This window comes from Botryllus schlosseri, chromosome 7 (genome assembly GCF_051294905.1).
Source record: "Botryllus schlosseri isolate E-star chromosome 7, Bs_hap1, whole genome shotgun sequence".
NCBI lineage: Eukaryota > Metazoa > Chordata > Ascidiacea > Stolidobranchia > Styelidae > Botryllus > Botryllus schlosseri.
Window position 1 is genome coordinate 12,392,743 of NC_137242.1, and position 18,653 is coordinate 12,411,395.

Below are 18,653 nucleotides of genomic sequence, written 5' to 3' on the forward strand. Positions count from 1 at the left end.
CTCGGAAGTTGGATAATAACGACGCTATTATGTAACCACGAGAGGGGAATTTGCAATTGGTAGTGTTACTATAGCCTACATTGCTAGCCTACATTACTTCAGAAGCGTTATATTACAGCCAAAAGTTAACTTAAAAGCGCAGTTATGCGCGCAATACCGGTGCGGCGAAGATAAATAGCTAAAATAATAAACACGCCTAGCCCTCCCATTGTGACAGTATCCAGTCACAGTAAATTGGGTCGATAACAATTCTTTAATGACCTTCTATTTCATTCGTATCAACGCTATCGGAATAGAACATAATTACCAAAAATGCTATGCAATGTTATTTCTAATTCTCTACTGCCGAAAATATTCGGGTTCATTTCAATATGAATATACTATCCAAATGCTTAGTGATACAAATACCATGGGCATGAAGCGCGACAACGCATTTTATTACCGAAAGAATAAAGCAAGCTATTCTCAAGCGAATCCGGGCAAAATATCAAGTGTCGAAACGGCAAATAAAATGTTGTGAGTAGGGCGTTTTTTTTTTTGACATGTCCAAATTTTTCAAAATTGTGGCGTTAGGTCAAAATTTGTCAAAATTGTTCATGAAGTCAAAAATTTTTTGACGTCTGCATTTCGTTTGTATCGTAGATTTTGCACTGTCGGTGTGAACTTATCATTTGATATTTTACAGCTTGTAGCCTACTTTATAGGCCAACCGCTGTAGACGGCTAATTGTCTGCTCATTGTAAATCATAAACATTCCAAAAACAAATAGTTTGAAATGGTGTTATGCTTAACGTACCGCAATATCCTAACTGAAGAAAGACTTCTTGGGTATTGCATCATTCTTATATCAAGAAGCGCATGATAAAAAATTGTGATGTAGACAACATTGTCAGAATGAAGAAACACGGTGTGTCACCAGCAGTGTACGCACAACTTGAGTGTTGTCAGCCAACAACTGCTACTGTTGAACGTCCTTGGCAAGCTTTTTAGTAAGGACATGCACTTTCTACCCAAGAATGTGGGAAAGTATCTCTCGTTGTACTACAATTTTTTTAAATTATTTCTACCATAATACGTATTGTAACCACTTAAATTCTACATAGGCCCAGATTTCGTTAAAATATTGTTTTTTTCATGTAAAAAGTTGCCTGTTTCTAATCCAAAATCGTTTTTTTTAGGCCAAACTACTTCGTTAGGGCAGCCAGTTCCAACCAGAAATGAAGATAAGTGGTACAATTTGAACATTGTGTGGGAAAACACCTAATTTGCATACGTTAGGTCAAAATATGGTCAAAATTCAGTTTGTTTAGATAAAAAAAGTCAAAATTCTGATTTTTTAGGTCAAAATCTTCTTTTTTTGTCGGTAAAAAAAAAACCGCCCTAGTTATGAGGCATTCAATGTAGCGAGTGTCCAAACGGCGAGTTTCATAACAGATAGGCATTCTAAACAGTGAGGCATTCAAGATAGGGAGGCATTGAAAATAGTGAGCATTCAAAAGATCGAGTATCATAATAGCGAAGCATTCAAGATAGGGAGAGTCGAAGCAGCGAGTGTCATACACTCTTAGCGAAAAGAGTGGTTATCCACACCCCAAAAGGTGGTACACGAAAACAGAACTTACGTAACCCTGCCGGTGTGAATGACCAGAATCCACCCCATTCCTTGCGGTGTATATCGGATATCTCACCCTAGCCATTAGAATTGATTGGGGCGGAATTTCAATATATACACCCCACTTGAAATCCTGCATCTTCTTCCAAATGGCACGCTATTGCAAATAAACTTTCTTGATTGCATATATTCGATATCAATTGAACCATAATAACATAAAATGGAAACATATTTCGTGAAATAACAAAAACAGAGATCCCAGCGACGGAGAAAAAAATTCACTGAAAATACTGCTCGAAGAACATTGCCCATGTAGTATTGGGAAGTCGCCTCCTCCAGGTTTCCGAAAAACACTCTTGTACGGCGAAGGCTGAGTCACTATCTTCAGCAAGAACTTGTGGCATCATCCTGAAATCAAAATGCATATTCACAACCCAAATAACAGGCACATATGCTAACATGCATAACTTAATGAAAGACCACAAAAATAGAAGCCATTACAAAGTATATATATTTTCACAAAGTACTTACAAAAAATCAGATGTTACACTTGCTAAGGAATTGCAGCACAGACTGTGGTCCGATAGGGTGAACTTACCGCTATAGGAAACATGTTCACACACGATCACTGTATGTGTGGGCAATTAGGCATCGACAAGATGGAAATTGATGGATAGTTTTAATACAAACCGCATGTAACAGGCAGACTTGGACAACTAAAAAACGTTCCCTTTTTCCAAATTGGATTGGAATTATATTACAACTACAAGTTTTTTTTTTTCGAATTAGAGTAGAATTAAAATTTGAGCTACACAGTTGGAAATTAGATTAAAATTATAATTCTACCTAACAGTTTTTTTCAAATTAGATTAGAATTAGAATTACTGAAATCGCCAAAAGTTGAATCAAACTCCGTTATCATCAAATCATAGTTCATCTTATGAGCATGAGAATAGCAAATTTCTACTGTGCAGTAGGGGTGTTCAAAAATGACTTTTTCTTTCAAATCTACTGGCTACTTGATAAAATTGTTAGGTTACCTAATTGAAGCCTGCACTCCAAATTTGGTTTGATTCCAACCAGTAGCCGCATTGCTACAGGAGAAGAAAGGTTTTTATTTATTATATGAAAATGAACGAAAAAAGATTTAAAATTTTCTGTTCACCCCATTAAATTGTTAGGTTGTCTATAGCAACAATGCTCAACCGATTTGGCTCAATTCCAACCAGTGGAAGCGGAGTTATTGCCGTCACAAAATTTTGGATTTGAATAAAATAGTATTTACGGTGAACGATTCTTTAACCATTTATGACTGTTGTGCCCACCGTAAATACTATTTTATTCAAATCCAAATTTTTCGAAATCAATAACTCCGCTTCGGCTGGTTTAATTTGAGGCAAATTTGGTGGGCATCGTTTCTATAGACAACCTTACAATTTCATGGGTGAACAGAAAATTTTCAATTTTTTTACTAATTTTTAAATAATAAATAAAATAACTTTCTTCTCCTGTAGCAATGCGGCTACTGGTTGGAATTGAACCAAATTTGGTGTTTAGGCTTCAATTCCGTAATCCAACAATTTTACCAAGTAGCCAGAAGAATTTGAGAATAAAGATTCATTTTTAACACCCCTTGTACAGCAAGCTTGGCTTGTTTCGCACTATGCAGTTCTCCTGTAGCATTTCCAGGAAAACCAGACATTAGATTAGACTTAAAATTAGACCATAGAAAGATTTCATACATTCGATTAGAATTGGAATTGGAGCATAGAAACATTTCACAAATTAGAATAGCTTCAATTAGGATAATTAGACAACTAGAATACTAGCAGAATTAGAAGAAAATCAGAGAAAGAGATGCATGGACTTGATTTAAATTTGACTACTTGGTACTAATACAAAACACGAAACGTTTTCTAGTTGGGCAATATTGACTTTCAGCATGGATTCAAAGCGACCGCAGATACAGGTCTGATTAGAAAACCTTGACTTGCCTTATACATGAAAATTAGCAAATTAGCTGGATGCTAATGATTACCTTGCAATATGTGCTGTTTGATAACGATCCATCACTGTTTCGCAGCATACGGTTTTATGGTTCAATGCGACGTCGACTTGGTTGAAATGCCCTGACATGATCTTGTATAGTAGCATCCTAAAATTGAAATAATAACCATGAGGTATAAACGTTTAGTTGACAATTTGGATTGGATTCTAAACTCATCTGATATGAGCGCTGGGGGTCTTCAAAAATGGATTTTTTTCTCAAATCGTACTGGCTACTTGATAAAATTGTAAGGTTACCTAATTTAAGCCTGCACACCAAATTTGGTTCGATTCCAACCAGTAGCCGCATTGCTACAGGAGAAGAAAGTTTTTTATTTATTATATGAAAATGAATAAAAGAAGATTTGAAATTTTCTGTTCACCCCATTAAATTGTTAGGTTTTCTAATGAAACATTGCTCAACCGATTTGGCTCAATTCCAACTAGTGGAAGCGGAGTTATTGCTGATTCAAAATATTGGATTTTAATATAATAGTATTTTTACGGTGACCGATTCTTTAATCAGTTATTACAGTTGTGCCCACCGTAAATACTATTTTATTCAAATCCAAATTTTTCGACATCAGTAACTCCGCTCCGGCTGGTTTGAATTGTGGCAAATTTGGTGGGCATCGTTTATAGACAACAATTTCATGGGTGAACAGAAAATTTTGACTCATTTTAATATAATAAATTAAAAAAACTTTCTTCTCCAGTAGCAATGCGGCTGCTGGTTGGAATCAAACCAAATTTAGTGTGCAAGCTTCAATAAGGTAACCTAACAATTTTATCAAGTAGCGAGTAGAATTTGAGAATAAAAAGTCATTTTTGAACACCCCTACTGCACCGCAAGCTTGGCTCGTTTCGCATTCTACAGTTCTCCTGTAGCCTTTTCGGGAAACCCAGACATTAGATTAGAATTAAAATTACCGTAGACCATAGAAAGATTTCATGAATTCGATTATAATTATAATTAGAGCATAGAAACATTTCACAAATTAGAATAGCTTCAATAAGTATAATTAGACAACTAGAATATCTAGTTGTCCAAGTCTAGCAACACCACCTGTACCAGGAATAACTGAATATATTTTTGAAGATTGTTTCTGTTAGTAGTGTCATATGCCGTTAGTAATTTTATATTAGTCGCGAAGATTCATATTGCAATTTTCAAAGTACAAACTTCCGAAAAACTACTTACCATACTTGACTATTTTTCCGACATTTCGTATTCTACTTCCACTTGACGTAGTTTTGACTTGTATTGGGAACTGTTGCATCTACTTGTAATCGAGTATAAATTGACGGGGTATTTCTACATAGACTTGAGTACCAACGCTAGTAACTTTGACCATCTCTGCTTTGGTTTACTTCATATATGCGACTACGAAAGTTGACATCAGGTGTCGTTAACAAAGTTGTCATACCTGCTGGCTTGATAACGAGTCTTTCAGTTGTCGCAGCATACTCCTAAACTCGGTTAGTTCCAGTGATATAATCTTGCTCTTGGAGCATGCAGTCTTTAAGCAGCATCCTAAAATTTAAAAAATAATCAGAGAAAGAGATGCATGGACTTGATTTAAATTTGACTACTTGGTATTAATCCAAAACACGAAACGTTTTCTAGATGGGCAATATTGACTTTCAGAATGGATTCAAAGCGACCGCAGATACAGGTCTGATTAGGAAACCTTGACTTGCCTTAGCCCAGTGGTTCCCAACCTTTTTCGACTCATCGCCCCCTTTTCAAGGTCAACACCGATCATCGCCCCCAAAATTTTGTGTATCGAAAATTGGGCATACAAACTGTAATCACCGGCGGGTTGACTAAAAAAAAAAGGTCAAATTTTCGGCTCGATGTCTAATTTGACACACTTTTGTAACTAAATTTCCGTGGGTTGACTAAAAAAAAAGGTCAGCCGTTTTGACGCGTCATCGCCCCCCTATCGCCCCTTCCTATTTTCGCCCCCCGTCGCCCCCTTTGTCCATTTTCGCCCCCTTCATCATTTTCGCTCCCCTAGACCGCCAAATCGCCCCCTGGGGTGCGATATCGCCCACGTTGGGAACCACTGCCTTAGCCTATACATGGAAATTTGCAAATTAGCTGAATGATAATGATTACCTTGGAATATAAGCTGTTTGATAACGATCCTTTACTGTTTCGCAGCATACGCTTCTACCGTTAAATGTGACGTCGATTTGGTTGAAATTCCATGATATTAGCTTGTATAGCAGCATCCTAAAATTGAAAAAATAACCATGAGGCATACGGTAAACGTTTAGTTGACAATTTGGATTGGATTCGAAAGGCCCACGACATCCGAAATGTGTACTGATGTTGTAGCCTTGACTTGCTTTATGCTTGTAAATAAGCGAGTTAAAGTACAATTTTGTAACTATCCTACGCATAGTATATTACTCACCAACAACATATTTGATTTCACATTCACAGAGTAAGAGTCTGCTACTAATAGCAATCAGTCCTTGAATCTAACAAAAAGCAGATTTGTGCATATGCACAGATCGTGTGTATGTCATATCATGAGTCAAGAAGTGCATATATTATGATTTGTTTATATTGATCGAAAGGATAGTTTGATAAACTTTGGCAAGGCTATGTTTGCCTCTTCATATTGGTCAAAACATTGAAGACCCAGCTAATCCGTGCATTGTTGCACACCGAGTTGACCGCAGTAGTGCGCATTGCTACTCAAGCAATAGATGTCAATTTCTACTCAATGACAAGCATATAGAAGTGGCTATGTCAAATCCATGTCAAGCTGCTTCAAATTAAAATAAATATATGAACAGAACTCAGAGAAGTAGTTTCAAAAGAAGTAGTCTGGTTGATGGGTCACATACTCTTAACAGATAGTCTGAGTTGGCCACTGCAAAATATGTTCAATGAGGTAAGCCTGTTCCTAGCCAAGTCTCTCATATTCATAGTGATTGCAATATAGCATCGTCATATTTTCGCCCATGTCATAATATCATTAACATTTACTGGCCCCAATTTACGGGGATCGAAAGCTTTCATCAAATGTCGATTGCTCACCTCAGATACCATTGCTTCATATGCTTCAGCCCTTTGCTGTTTGTATGATACACTTGTTTTCTCATGAGGAGAAATCGATAATTTCATTCTTCAAGAGCCCCAAATTTGCGATCTTTGCCCATGCAAGTCTGAAGTAGAATAGATAATATGTTTACCTTCCTACCATAACATAACATAATATATAATGTGTATATAGCTCAGTGATAATGACAGTGTGATAGGCCTATAAACATAGCTCTGCATAGTCAGTGGTACGCTACCCTTTACACTTAAACTGGTCGTGATGTGCTTTGGTAATCAATATAACGACAATCGACTCGATTTTTTTTTTCAATGCACTTACAAACGATGTCGCTCAAACCCAAATTACCGTAGTTTATAATCATAGCTTATGCTGGACCTGTCAACAGTATCTCCATTAGAGACATTGAGCTACTGTGTCTTGGAGATTGGTATCGGTACTGGTGATACAACAATTTATGTGAATTCAATGTATCGTCACTACCGGTACGTTTAAAATTCCAACTTGCTACATATAATTCTGTTCAGTACAGCTGCGACACTGAGTAACAGGAATCGGATCTGTACTGGAAACACAACGGAACAAATGTTCTTTACTACAATAGTACAGATACGAAATGTAACTCACCATCCAGATATTTTCAATCTCGAAAGAGGCTTTCTTCACAGATTCACGACGACTAATACGGTCAGTCGATAGCCAGTCTGGTCTCTTAAGCGCGGAAATACGGCATATAACGAAACATTTTACATAGCTGTAGCCAAACAAACATAGCAGCAGCTGTTCTGGTGACGACGGTTTGTATATTCCATTATGATGTGACAATTGACTCACTGATGTAATAACTATATTGAAGTTAAGGATCTCCGGAATATTTGTATGTATACTATAATTGATTTATCGGAAATATGGATTTGATAGCCGTGAAGCTGCAGATTGCATCATAGTAAGCTTCAAAAAGTCTTGCAGTACTAGGTTTATCTTTATAGATCGAACCATTGATACGATCCGAAAGCTGTATGCGAATTGTCCGTTAGGCTTAGTGTGCAATTCATAAAGCTACCAAATAGTGAATAACACATCAATATAGATATGAAAATAACCAGGAAACTTTGCCCAATTTAGTCCCTCTTTCGCCCAATTCAATGATTGTTCCGTGACGTAACCTGGTGTTCCATTCTAATTTGAATTCTTGCTACGCCCATATTGCGTACTGCTCATATAAGTTTGTGGCTGAAATTTAACTCCTTCTAGTATTCCCAGCTCTAAATACCCTTAACCTGCATTATATTGTGGTTATACACTAATGCTGTGCGGAATAGGCCCGATATATTTTGTACATATAGGCTACGTACAATGTACAATTGTTCATTTGACGTGACATGAAAGAAATTATAAACCAGTATCGTGACAACTTCATAATGTGTCGTATTTTTGCCACACACTTGAGATACATCGGTCACACTATAGTAGACAGGGTGAAATTTCAGCCAAAGTACGAGCACCGCAGTGCACGATAAATGTGAATGTGATATTGCGGACTTAGCTATTATTCATTCATGTCAATGTAGCACACGAATGTTATACAACGAATGCTTATTTGTCACTGAAGCTGAAACTATATGCGTAGGCGAATTTACTTGATCGAACCGGGTTAAATCCATAAAAACTGAACAATGGAACATTGCCGAAGCCTACCCAAGAAGCCTTAAAGACATGGACAACAATAAAGTGGGCGAAAACACGCATTTTCGGTGGATAATTCAACCCCAAAGAGAATATGTCCAACACGACCTACAGTTAGACACAGCAGAGAAGTTCTCAAGTGCCCATACAATGATCAGTACAGTGATTCGACTGAATTTTTAACAAGAATGCAGACTTGCCGCACCCCTGCCTGCTTAACCAGGCTTCTGACCGACACAGACTTAAAACTTCAACACTCAACAGTCAAGTTTTGTGGAAGCGGCTAGCGCGGATTGAATCCCAAACTTCATATTTGTCTGACAAAATGTGTAATCTTTAACAATTCACCCCAAATGCCAATGCTTGGGGTGTATATCTTATGGTATATGTGTGTAGGGGTGTGTTCGGCTCATTTCCACCAATAGCTTAGGTGTAAATGACAAATTTAGTACCCAATAGGTGTGATGACCCAAAACACACCCTACGCTAGGGTGTGAATTGCGTAAACACACCATTTTCGTTTACAGTGTAGGCTACTAGCGATGCATTACTAACAGTGTTAAAAGGGGAAGTGTCTGTAATACACATTTCATCTGGCTTCAACCTTTCAGTTCACGAGGATGTTGAAAGAAAACTACTGGCCTACCAGTTTCAAAACAATTTCCGCGCCAAAATTTTAATGATTGAGTTGGGTTGTCGTAGTACAGACTGAGTGAATTTTCGTTAAACTTGAATCCAGTGGTTCTCTATCTTCTTTCAATCAGGAGCTCTCTTCGACCCATAAAATTACACTGGTCTACACAAATTTCAAAAAAACTTTTGCCCCAAAATTTTAATGATTTAGTTAGGCTGATTTTTGGTTGCTGAATTCGATTCTGTTCTCAGAATTTCTCTATCACGTCAAAGTTTTCGGTATGCAAGGTTCTCACTTTCATAAATTAATCAAATTACGACTTTCGTTGGTCACATTACGGTGAGCGTACAACGGCAACAGATCAAATATTGTTGTTGAAATCATCTATAATGATGAAACCTGGGTTGTTGTAGAACAGAATAAGTGAGTTTTCGGTGAACATCAATCCAGTACTTCTCTATCTTTTTTCAATCAGGACCTCTTTTCGACCCACAAAATTATACATGGGCGCAACCATTTTTAGTCGGTAGCAGTTGTTATCCACTCTTCGTTTAAAGATTGTGATCAGTAGCTCCATACCAGGGTTGTAACCAAGTCAAAAGGCTCCGAGTAACAAGTCTATCTCACTTTTATAGTTTTGACTCGAGTCAAGTCTAGTCATTTTCCATTCACCACCGAGTCAAGTCCGAGTCCAAGTCATCGATCATAGGGTCGAGTCCGAGTCGAGGTATTTTGACTCGAGTCCGAGTTCAAGTCCTTGTTTGTTTGTTTGTTTGTTTTGGGGTATTCATGGTGTTTGTCGACTACTATGGTCATTTACACCAGGCCGATATTCTTCTTATTTTCCGTAACTGCCGACTTATAGCACGGCCCATCTCTAGGCTTTTGTAAGACACCGCTGACGCGGATGAGGTGGCGAGGAGGAGCCTAGGTAAACCTCCAACACTTAGGTATCGGAATTCGGAAGTCGACCTCGGTCGGACTCGAACACGCACCCATTGGTGTTGCAGCCGCGGATTATACCACTGCGCTATCTCGCCACTTCAAGTCCTTGTGTTGACTGTTCAGTTTCCAGTTTCCAGTCTTATTAAACGCTTTTTTTTATAACTCTGTTTGGTGACGTCGAATGCTTCGCATTTATAATGCACTAATTTCCTCACTTTTAGCAGTTTTTGGTCGCATTTTCAAGTACCAGTACCAATAGACGAAATCCCAATAGTGTGTTTACTTTACTATTCTTCGAAATTGCAATGAAATGTCGGTGTTGGCCATCTGAGTCTCGAGTCATGTGACTTGGTTCGAGTCATGCCCAATGACTCGAGTTCAAGTCGAGTAAATACACAAATTGAATCGAGTCGAGTCAAGTCAATTCTGTATTCTGAGAAAATTACTCGAGTCAAGTCGAGTCATCAGAAAATCGTGACTCGAGTCGAGTCGGAGTCCTTACAACCCTGCTCCATACTCAATTTAGTTCCCTACGTTCATACATCTCTCCCGGAGACTTAATCGGTCAATGCATTTTGTGACAGCACACTGATCTTTTCTAAAACGTAATAGTTTGCAAACAATAAACATTACATTGTTTGTCTAATATGTAGAAGAGAATTGTTCACTCCGGCACATGACCCATATATGTGGCTCTTTAAGCTTGTTTTGAAACATTAAAAAACACATGATGTCTGCTTTTCCAAAGAAAAAGCGCTTATCACGCTAACTTGAAAGAATTTATAATCATTAATCTCTGTCAATACTTATCACGCTAATTCTTCTTCAGTTTCCCTATTCTGTCACATTTTATCGGAATCGAGGTAAGCAGTTTCTGAACTGTATTCCATTTGGTTTATTGCCATGATACAAAGGGACTCTTCTGCATTGTATATTATAGACAACCAGATGAATGGAGACTGCTTACTAACAGCTGAAAACGAAACCTGAAGTGCATGCTACTTCACAATAGAAATAATATGCATCGGTCTAGGACAGTCGATCCGTCTCGATATAGGACATTCTGCGGCCTACACCAAATACCATGTTTTCTATACTCGAACAGAGCCAGAGATAAGGATTGGTTAATTTCTAGTGATGTTTCTAAATGGTTTCAAGGCTTTGTGTTCGTGTTTTGCATGATTAAACGCTAGTTCTAAATATAAATTTTTTCACATTCTTACTGGTTTCTGATTTGCCGTAATATTTTACTATGAACCAGAGGTAGTCGAAATGATCGGCGTTGCCACTCAACCACCGGTAGAAGTAGTAATTTCTAAGACATGTTGAAACTACTTCAAGTGGAAGACGAAATAAAAGGTCTGAGAATTACTAAAAGTCAGTAAATATCCAAGTATATTTGGTTAGGGGAGGGTGGTCGCATAATTTCAACAGTTACTCGGAGGGAGGCTACATAAAAAATCGCAAAATGTCTATAATGACACTACCGATTGGTGGAATCTTCGAAAATGTATTCAGTTACCGTGCTTTAGGGGCTATATCACGCAGTTATAACGGTCATGTAACTCATGAGAGTGGTGCAATCTTTTCCTTGAACTACTTTCTACTTCTCAAAATCCAAATTGCAACAGCAAATATTTTATTCAAAATATTGTTGAGGTAGAAGTGGAAGTAATCTGAAAACATTTCAATAACTTCAGTAAGTACTAAAAGTAGGATAAATCGACTTGGCTACCGTGAAAAAGTATTAAAATCGACATAGATATTATCTATCAAATGTGACGTGATAGAACAAAAATATTGCCAGATTCATATTCAGCGCCCCCAAATTAGGTAAAAATGAACCAAAGGAATCCTGGCGCAAAAATGAGCAGACCAGCGATACATTATACACTCCTCTGATTGCTGTAATCAACTTTGCAAGCATACACGTCGAAGTTTGAATGAACAGATTCAATGATTTGCAGAAGACACATTAAATCGAGCAACACCCTTTTCGAGTTGGATTGTATTATCCACGCCGGGATTCGGTTTAATCGGATATTATTCAGTCATTTACTACTGCGTTTCAATGAGTTGCTAATTGCTATGCAATTTCTCGGAGGCACAGTGAGCGCGCGGTGTAGTAATCGACCCGAATCACGTAAGAACAATAGCTTCAAAATCATAACTCCTCCATACCATTTGATGAATCCTCATGATGCAGACAATTGCTTTAGTGTGGCTTCTGTAAAGTCATGCTGTTATCACAACGCGTCTTTCGGAAAATTGGTAGAGACTGGGCAACACATGAACGCGTTACATGTAGATTCCTATTTATATTCACAACTCAGACGATTTGTCACGGATATTTAACAAAACTCTGCAACTCCAGAATGCAGTAAAGTGCAATTGATAATCAACTATATGTCTTGAAGCATTGTATTCTTCCATAATTTAAACCGTGGTTTCTTCGATTCCGTTCCGACATCTGCCGACGTTGAAACTGAAAAGTTTCCTCAATGTCTCCCGCGACGCTGTCCTGATCGACCTGACAGAAATCGAATGTATCGCGTTGTGGTTTATATTCGGAATGAGCTCACGTGGACGCCGCACTGTAGAAAATAGGATTCAGGCATTCCGAGATTCTCAAGCAGAAGAAACGGGCGGTATCGAAAAATCTGTACGCGTACACCCTCGACTTGCGCGGAAAATAATTTGAACTTGTTCTGAAAGCTGAGAAGCACAACGATAACACATTTTTCTTTAGACTTTGTGAAGAAGCGTTACCTATTTCCGGTAAGTAGCCTAATAGAAACGACGCAACAATAAGAACGAGCTGTAGGATCGCGCGATTTTCGCGTCTAACATTAGCAGTCGGTCTTTTTCCTGAATTGAAATGCCTAAAATCAATAACCAGACACGCGATAGCGTATATCGCACAAGTAGCATGCATGTCACCAGAAATGGTCACTAACAAAGTACTTTCGAGGTACTCAAGTAGTTTTGTCTACGCGCATCACTTATTCATGTGATATAGATCTTAATTTCACTTCTACTTCTGCAGTTTTAATTTCCAAGTAACTTACTTATTATTACAATCGGAAGGTAGCGTTTGGATAAATTTGTGGGACTATTTTGAGTAACATTGACGTCTTGCGATGTAGGCCCTATCGCAGTAACGGAATATTTTTCAAAACTGCCACGGATTTCTGAAGTCATTTGTCATTCTGTATTTATCGCGAATAATATTTTAAAATCTATCGTTGCAGTCTGCAAAGTAGTCTACACCTAATTTTCCCAATCGGATTACCTTGCTTAATTCACATGGACTTACTTTTGCATTTTGCCATGCTTGCAGAATTGCTACCCCACATGTAATTAACCACAAATTTGAGACATTGGTTCAGACTGTACTTGAGTAAGATCAACGACTACTTTGACCTTCTTCGTTACGAGTAAGTGTGTTTTCCCGGCGGCTATATTGCCAAAATTCTGGCGTGACGTTGAAGGTGCTAGTCGGAGGTCCCATGACATCAAGGTGCATGATAGCAGTTTTAAATCATGTAGTCAGTAATGTATAAAGTTCGATGCATAGATTCGAGTCCTAGGAAAATCCCCGTTGTGCATTTCTAAAATGTAATATTATCAATTGCAACATACCTATTTTTTCCCTGCGTCTTCTCATTAGTATTGTTATGGTGATTACAGAAAGTAGAGCACTCAGTGCGCATGGAACATGTAGCATCAGCGGAGAAGCGTACTTGTTGTACAGTGTAACCCAGTGTTGGGATCAAGTCACTACCTTCGAGTCACGAGTCATCTCGAGTCATTGCACATTTTGACTCGAGTCAATTCAAGTCAATCGATTTTTGGAGGTGACTCGAGTCAAGTCAAGTCAAGTCAAGTCAAGTCACGAGTCAAGTCACAATTCAAGTCAAATTGAATTTTCGAAGTATGAGTGATCATTCAAATTCATTATATTTTACTGGCTATGTTAAAGAGATCAATTGGTCATTTATCTTGAATCAAATAACGAATATAAAGTTAAATATAAATGCAAAAATGCCTTGTATCGCTCACGCACACGTAGAACGGATAATAAAATACGTAAGTAACTGTCTAGCTACATCAGGGGTGTCAAACGTACGACCCGCCAAATAATTTCATTCGGCCCGCGAAGAAATTCTGAGTATATGGTGAAAATTGCGTGATTTTATCCAACACATTTTCGAATTTGCAGTAAGAAATACCACTACCGGTAATAAATATTCCTTCAAGATAGCAAATTTCGAGTATGTTCATAGGCCACATTATAACAACGCGACAGCAGAGTTGTGATTGTAGTTATTGTCAGGGGAAAATCGCTGACAATAACACCCAATTCCGAGAATGCGAAAAAGTGCATATACTGAGTTTAGGGTTCGTACTATTTAGGAATCATTTGACTGGTGCGGCCCGCGAGTGATCTGTATATTTGAATTCGACCCGCTACGTCAGTTGAGTCTGACAACTCTGAGCGACATGCTATACATTCTCTTATTATCAGCAAAAATAGAGGATCGAATACGAAGCGTCGAGAAGATGAAAGAAATTGATATCCTACAATACATTAGCCATCTATACACTTCGGTGAGGATACAAATACATAAAATATATTTGTTAGATTCAAATCATACAAGAGGGTTGGTAAAGGTGAGCGCCGTGTAATGTAAGGACAGAGCCGTCCATTAAACAGCGATACGTTGCTATTAAATTAATCTGCTACTACGACAAGGCAAGCTGTGATCATTTCGTATGCGGTCAGTGTATATGTGATGTAACAATGCAGGATCAGCGAAACGTACAATCAGTGAATGACTGGTTGCTCTCACAAGTTACGATGGCGTATCGTGAATAGGGCTGGGCAAAATCGAGTACCGGAGTGATTCGATTCTGAATCACGTATTATGCTTCGAGTCGAGTATTCGAGCATCACTCATTATGACGTCACAACAGAATGTACTATGTCAAAGTTCAAATATGTACGTTTTATGCCACCACAAAGAACAAAATGCCTGTTCTCCGTCACATTAAAGATACATTGGTATTTTGTTGACCATACCGATTTCACTGCGCTTATTCTTGACAATGTTGTGGAAGGATCATGATTTCGGAAATGTGTTGTTTCCAGTAACCTTCGTAGCTTTGTAGTATGTCTCGTATGCTGCGACACGATTAATCAAGGTTTCAAGGTTTTCCTCAGTGGAAAATAGTATCAAAACTATAATTCTAGTTAGTAAATTAACTTCCACTAGCGAAAAGCGTATATTCAGTACTCGAAAAAATCGCATTTTACTACTCGACTCGAATCATTAAAATTAAAACTCGATTCAGATTCGAGTACTCGAATCATTGTGCCCAGCCCTAATCGTGAATAATCCGAACATGCACAGAATACATTGATTTAGTCGACACCGTTTACTTGATGACTTGAAATTGACTCGTAAATTTTGCTCCGAGTCACGAGTCAATCCACATTTTTGAAGTGCCGAGTCAAGTCAAGTCAAGTCATTTTTGCAAAGTGACTCGAGTCAAGTCAAGTCATTCGAAAAAGTTGACTCGAGTCTGACTCGAGTCAAGTCATGACTCGAGTCATCCCAACACTGGTGTAACCACGGATGTCCTGGGTGCAAAAATTACACTCGGATTATAAATCGATCCAATAATTGCGAGGGGCGGTTACCCCATGACGGCCGATCATCGGATCTCGGACGTATAGTCTACGACCGGAAGAGTAGAATGCATCAAGCAAACTACAGAATTGACTGGCACTGCTAATCAGTACTAACTTCTCTGGTTCAGGGTGACAACGTGCCAATTAGCTCTCACTCATCAACGAGATTGACACAAGAGAGCCTCAGTCGTGTCGAATATAGAAGAAATAATGATTTACCAGCCATGCCATGATTTACAGCGCGCTGTCGTTGTTGGTCCTCCAAAAACCGCCAATGAGATGAACCTGATGCAGCCTGCACTCGCAAAAGTAACAATCCATATCGCAGATACCAAGATCTGCAACGTATCAATAGAGAATATATTTAGAAGAATGGCTTAATGAGTTACCTGACATAAAACCCATATCCGATGACAAGCTTAGAGTTTAGAACGCTTCGTCCAATAGCTACTTCATTATAAGCATACATTCACGAATGTCAACTTGCCAAATTAAGCATGGGAGATCCCCACGATCAGGGCAACGTTAAGATTACTCGGACAATGACTACGAAGACTTACAGTGCTCCCCAGGTTTGCAAAGGTTAAGAACCACTCGATTAGAGAGTGTGCAATACGTTTGGGAAAGTGGGTTTGTAGTAGGCATTACGGATGGTGTGAACGTGAGGTTGACGTTCACAAACAAACCCTGGTAGGTTCTGCACTGTGAACTTCATTATAACAACTTTGGTTGACATTTATTGCATTTCAACTGCGGGCCACTCTGTGCATGGCGCTGGCAGCATAAAAATCAACACTAAACGCGCATGCACCAGGACAATCTCAAAAATTTTACTTGCTTTGTTACAATAGGTTGCTCGAAATATCCAGCTTTCCGTTAGTGAATATTTATCGTGGCTCTCTGCTGTGAGCCTGACCCGCAATGACACAACATCAAGAGCGAAATACACTACGTAGTCAGCGAATGATGCTTATTCAACCAATCAATGGAATTGATATCGTTGTCTGATATGAAAAATCTAGCAGGTGCACGGGGTCAAACTTGACTTCATATGTTTATTGTGTCATAGAATCCGTGCGATTGGGGTGTTGTCTAACTGCTGTATAACTCGTTAATGGAGTGATATCTGTAGCAAGCATAGAAACCCGTTTTACACTCTGCACAATACTAATGTCGCAATACTCAGACGCCAAATTTATTGTCGGGTCTGGCCTAAACCGTCAAGGCGTAAGCTTATATTCCCTTGAAAATCCTCGTCGAAATCCTTGGCAAAGCGACGGAAAATATTGATTTCATGGGATTATCATATCATTTGATTGCCCCATGTACATTTGGAGACGTTTAAAACGTCAATATGTACTTCAGAATTGTGGCATTATGTGGTCGTCGCTAGGTATCGTGCACATTAATATAGGCCATAGTGCTTTTCAGCCTTTTTGAGCTCCGTTCGCACTCTTTTTGTAAAATAAATTCCATTCGCACAAACTAATCGAAAATTGTTATACAAAAAGAAGATGAAGATACTTAACAAAGTTTTGTTCAGATGTGCAAAATATTGGATATTATGTAGCTTGAGCTCTCAAGTGTCTCATCAAAAAGGCAACTTTTTTTTCGCACGTTTTGATTTCAACTATTTCACTAAAACGCTTCTCGGCCAAACAAGTTGTGGCGTTTTGTACTAGTCTACTTGGATGGCCATGTCTTAAAATCTGTTCTGCACTCCTATCCAAAATACGTCGTATTTTTCGCTCCAGCTTCTGTCTCGCGAGTAGGCCTATATGAGAAGAGCAAATACACTCATGTTACCGTGTGTTCTGCACTTTAGCTCAATCTAAATTGAGAATTGAAACAGTTTCATAACGATAAAGCAGCTTTTAGACTCCCACCAAAATCTGGATTTTTGTAGCTTCTCGCGACCCGAGCCTCACCCATGAAAAATAATTCATTTCTAATATTACAGTTGTATGCTACAATTTTACGGACATGTATGACATACAGAACGCGCTCACCACAATTTTACCCAAAGCGGCTCTACAGAACATGTTTGACGCATGCGATTTCAAATTAGGGCAAATTGAATTCCTCTGCGTGTTGCAGTTGTAATACTGTCTACTCAGAGTGGAAGACCGGGACTATACCGTGCCGACAACGGAGCATATCCATAGCGAAAGGTTTGGCCATCTAGCATCGGTCATCTTAAAACCAAGGTTTTGTCGCCGCTTAAGTTTTCGGCACCGCATTTTATCAGCGGTTTGTTGGCCAAAATTTGCGTAATTATGTGTCCCGACGCAGAAGGGGTTGGCCTCGAAATGAATGTCTCATAGGCCCGAACTCGCTCGTTGCACACCCCTTGAACTTGAAGGGGTAAAAATTTGCGTTACAGTATCTTGCAAATGTGAGACTAAAATAATGGTATTTACTACTATCCTCGTGCCTCGCGCTAATCGAACAGCTATTACAAAAATATGATGATTGTTTAGCGAAAGAACGCAGAAGGTCAATCTGACGTCATTTTTTCGGCCTGTCACAGGCTCAGACGGGCTGATATACTGTATGTCTGCCATTACACCCGCTTCCAAACCTGGTTTTTGGTTTCGTAATAATTATAGTGCAAAAATATTAATTCACGACGGTTTGTGAGAGCTACGATTAGTGGCGCGTCGTAAGTTAAACAAGTTTGTACAATTGCGTCGCCACTACAAAAGTTTCACTGACCTTAAATTTCTTATTAGGGTTATTTAAATTATTCCACGACAGAAAAATTAACAATTATTCACGATTTTCATTCGCACTTGATCCGGATTTTGATTTGCACTATTCGCATCACGCTCGCGATCACACAGAACCTTTTAAAAAGTTTTGCGTTCACACGAACCTGAACCTTTTAGCGGTTCACACCATCCCTATAGTAGGCATTAGGGTTGTCCATAATTTGGAAAATCTCAAAATTTATGCGTA

At 38.7% G+C, this 18,653-nt stretch overlaps 1 protein-coding gene across 3 annotated transcripts; it reads right to left on the reverse strand.

Annotated features, from left to right (window-relative positions):
- Nucleotides 1-1,784: 1,784 nt before the first annotated feature.
- On the reverse strand, nucleotides 1,785-7,658 carry LOC145443225 (uncharacterized). Of its 3 annotated transcripts, XR_013916351.1 has the most exons (6): nucleotides 7,363-7,655; nucleotides 6,714-6,841; nucleotides 5,781-5,897; nucleotides 5,086-5,192; nucleotides 3,651-3,767; nucleotides 1,785-2,020 (listed from the first exon to the last, which is right to left on the reverse strand). XR_013916351.1 is itself a non-coding variant. In XM_080321209.1 (4 exons), the coding sequence occupies exons 2-4, from the start codon at nucleotides 6,776-6,778 to the stop codon at nucleotides 1,891-1,893; spliced, it is 312 nt and encodes a 103-aa protein (XP_080177335.1). In that variant the 5' UTR covers nucleotides 6,779-6,841; nucleotides 7,363-7,655; the 3' UTR covers nucleotides 1,785-1,890. The 3 variants fall into 3 exon arrangements, 1 of the variants encoding a protein (XP_080177335.1); XR_013916352.1 differs by lacking the exon at nucleotides 3,651-3,767 and having other exon boundaries at nucleotides 7,363-7,658; XM_080321209.1 differs by lacking the exons at nucleotides 3,651-3,767; nucleotides 5,086-5,192.
- Nucleotides 7,659-18,653: the final 10,995 nt, after the last annotated feature.

Bases quoted from the DNA above. Each gene is read 5' to 3' on its own strand.
- LOC145443225 (XM_080321209.1), bottom strand. From the start codon at position 6,778: ATGAGAAAACAAGTGTATCATACAAACAGCAAAGGGCTGAAGCATATG. The intron at 5,898-6,713 runs GTGAGCAATCGA...TTTCAATTTTAG, and splicing joins ATGAAGCAATGGTATCTGAG to GATGCTGCTATACAAGCTAA. The intron at 2,021-5,780 runs GTAATCATTATC...TTTTGATTTCAG, and splicing joins CAAACAGCTTATATTCCAAG to GATGATGCCACAAGTTCTTG.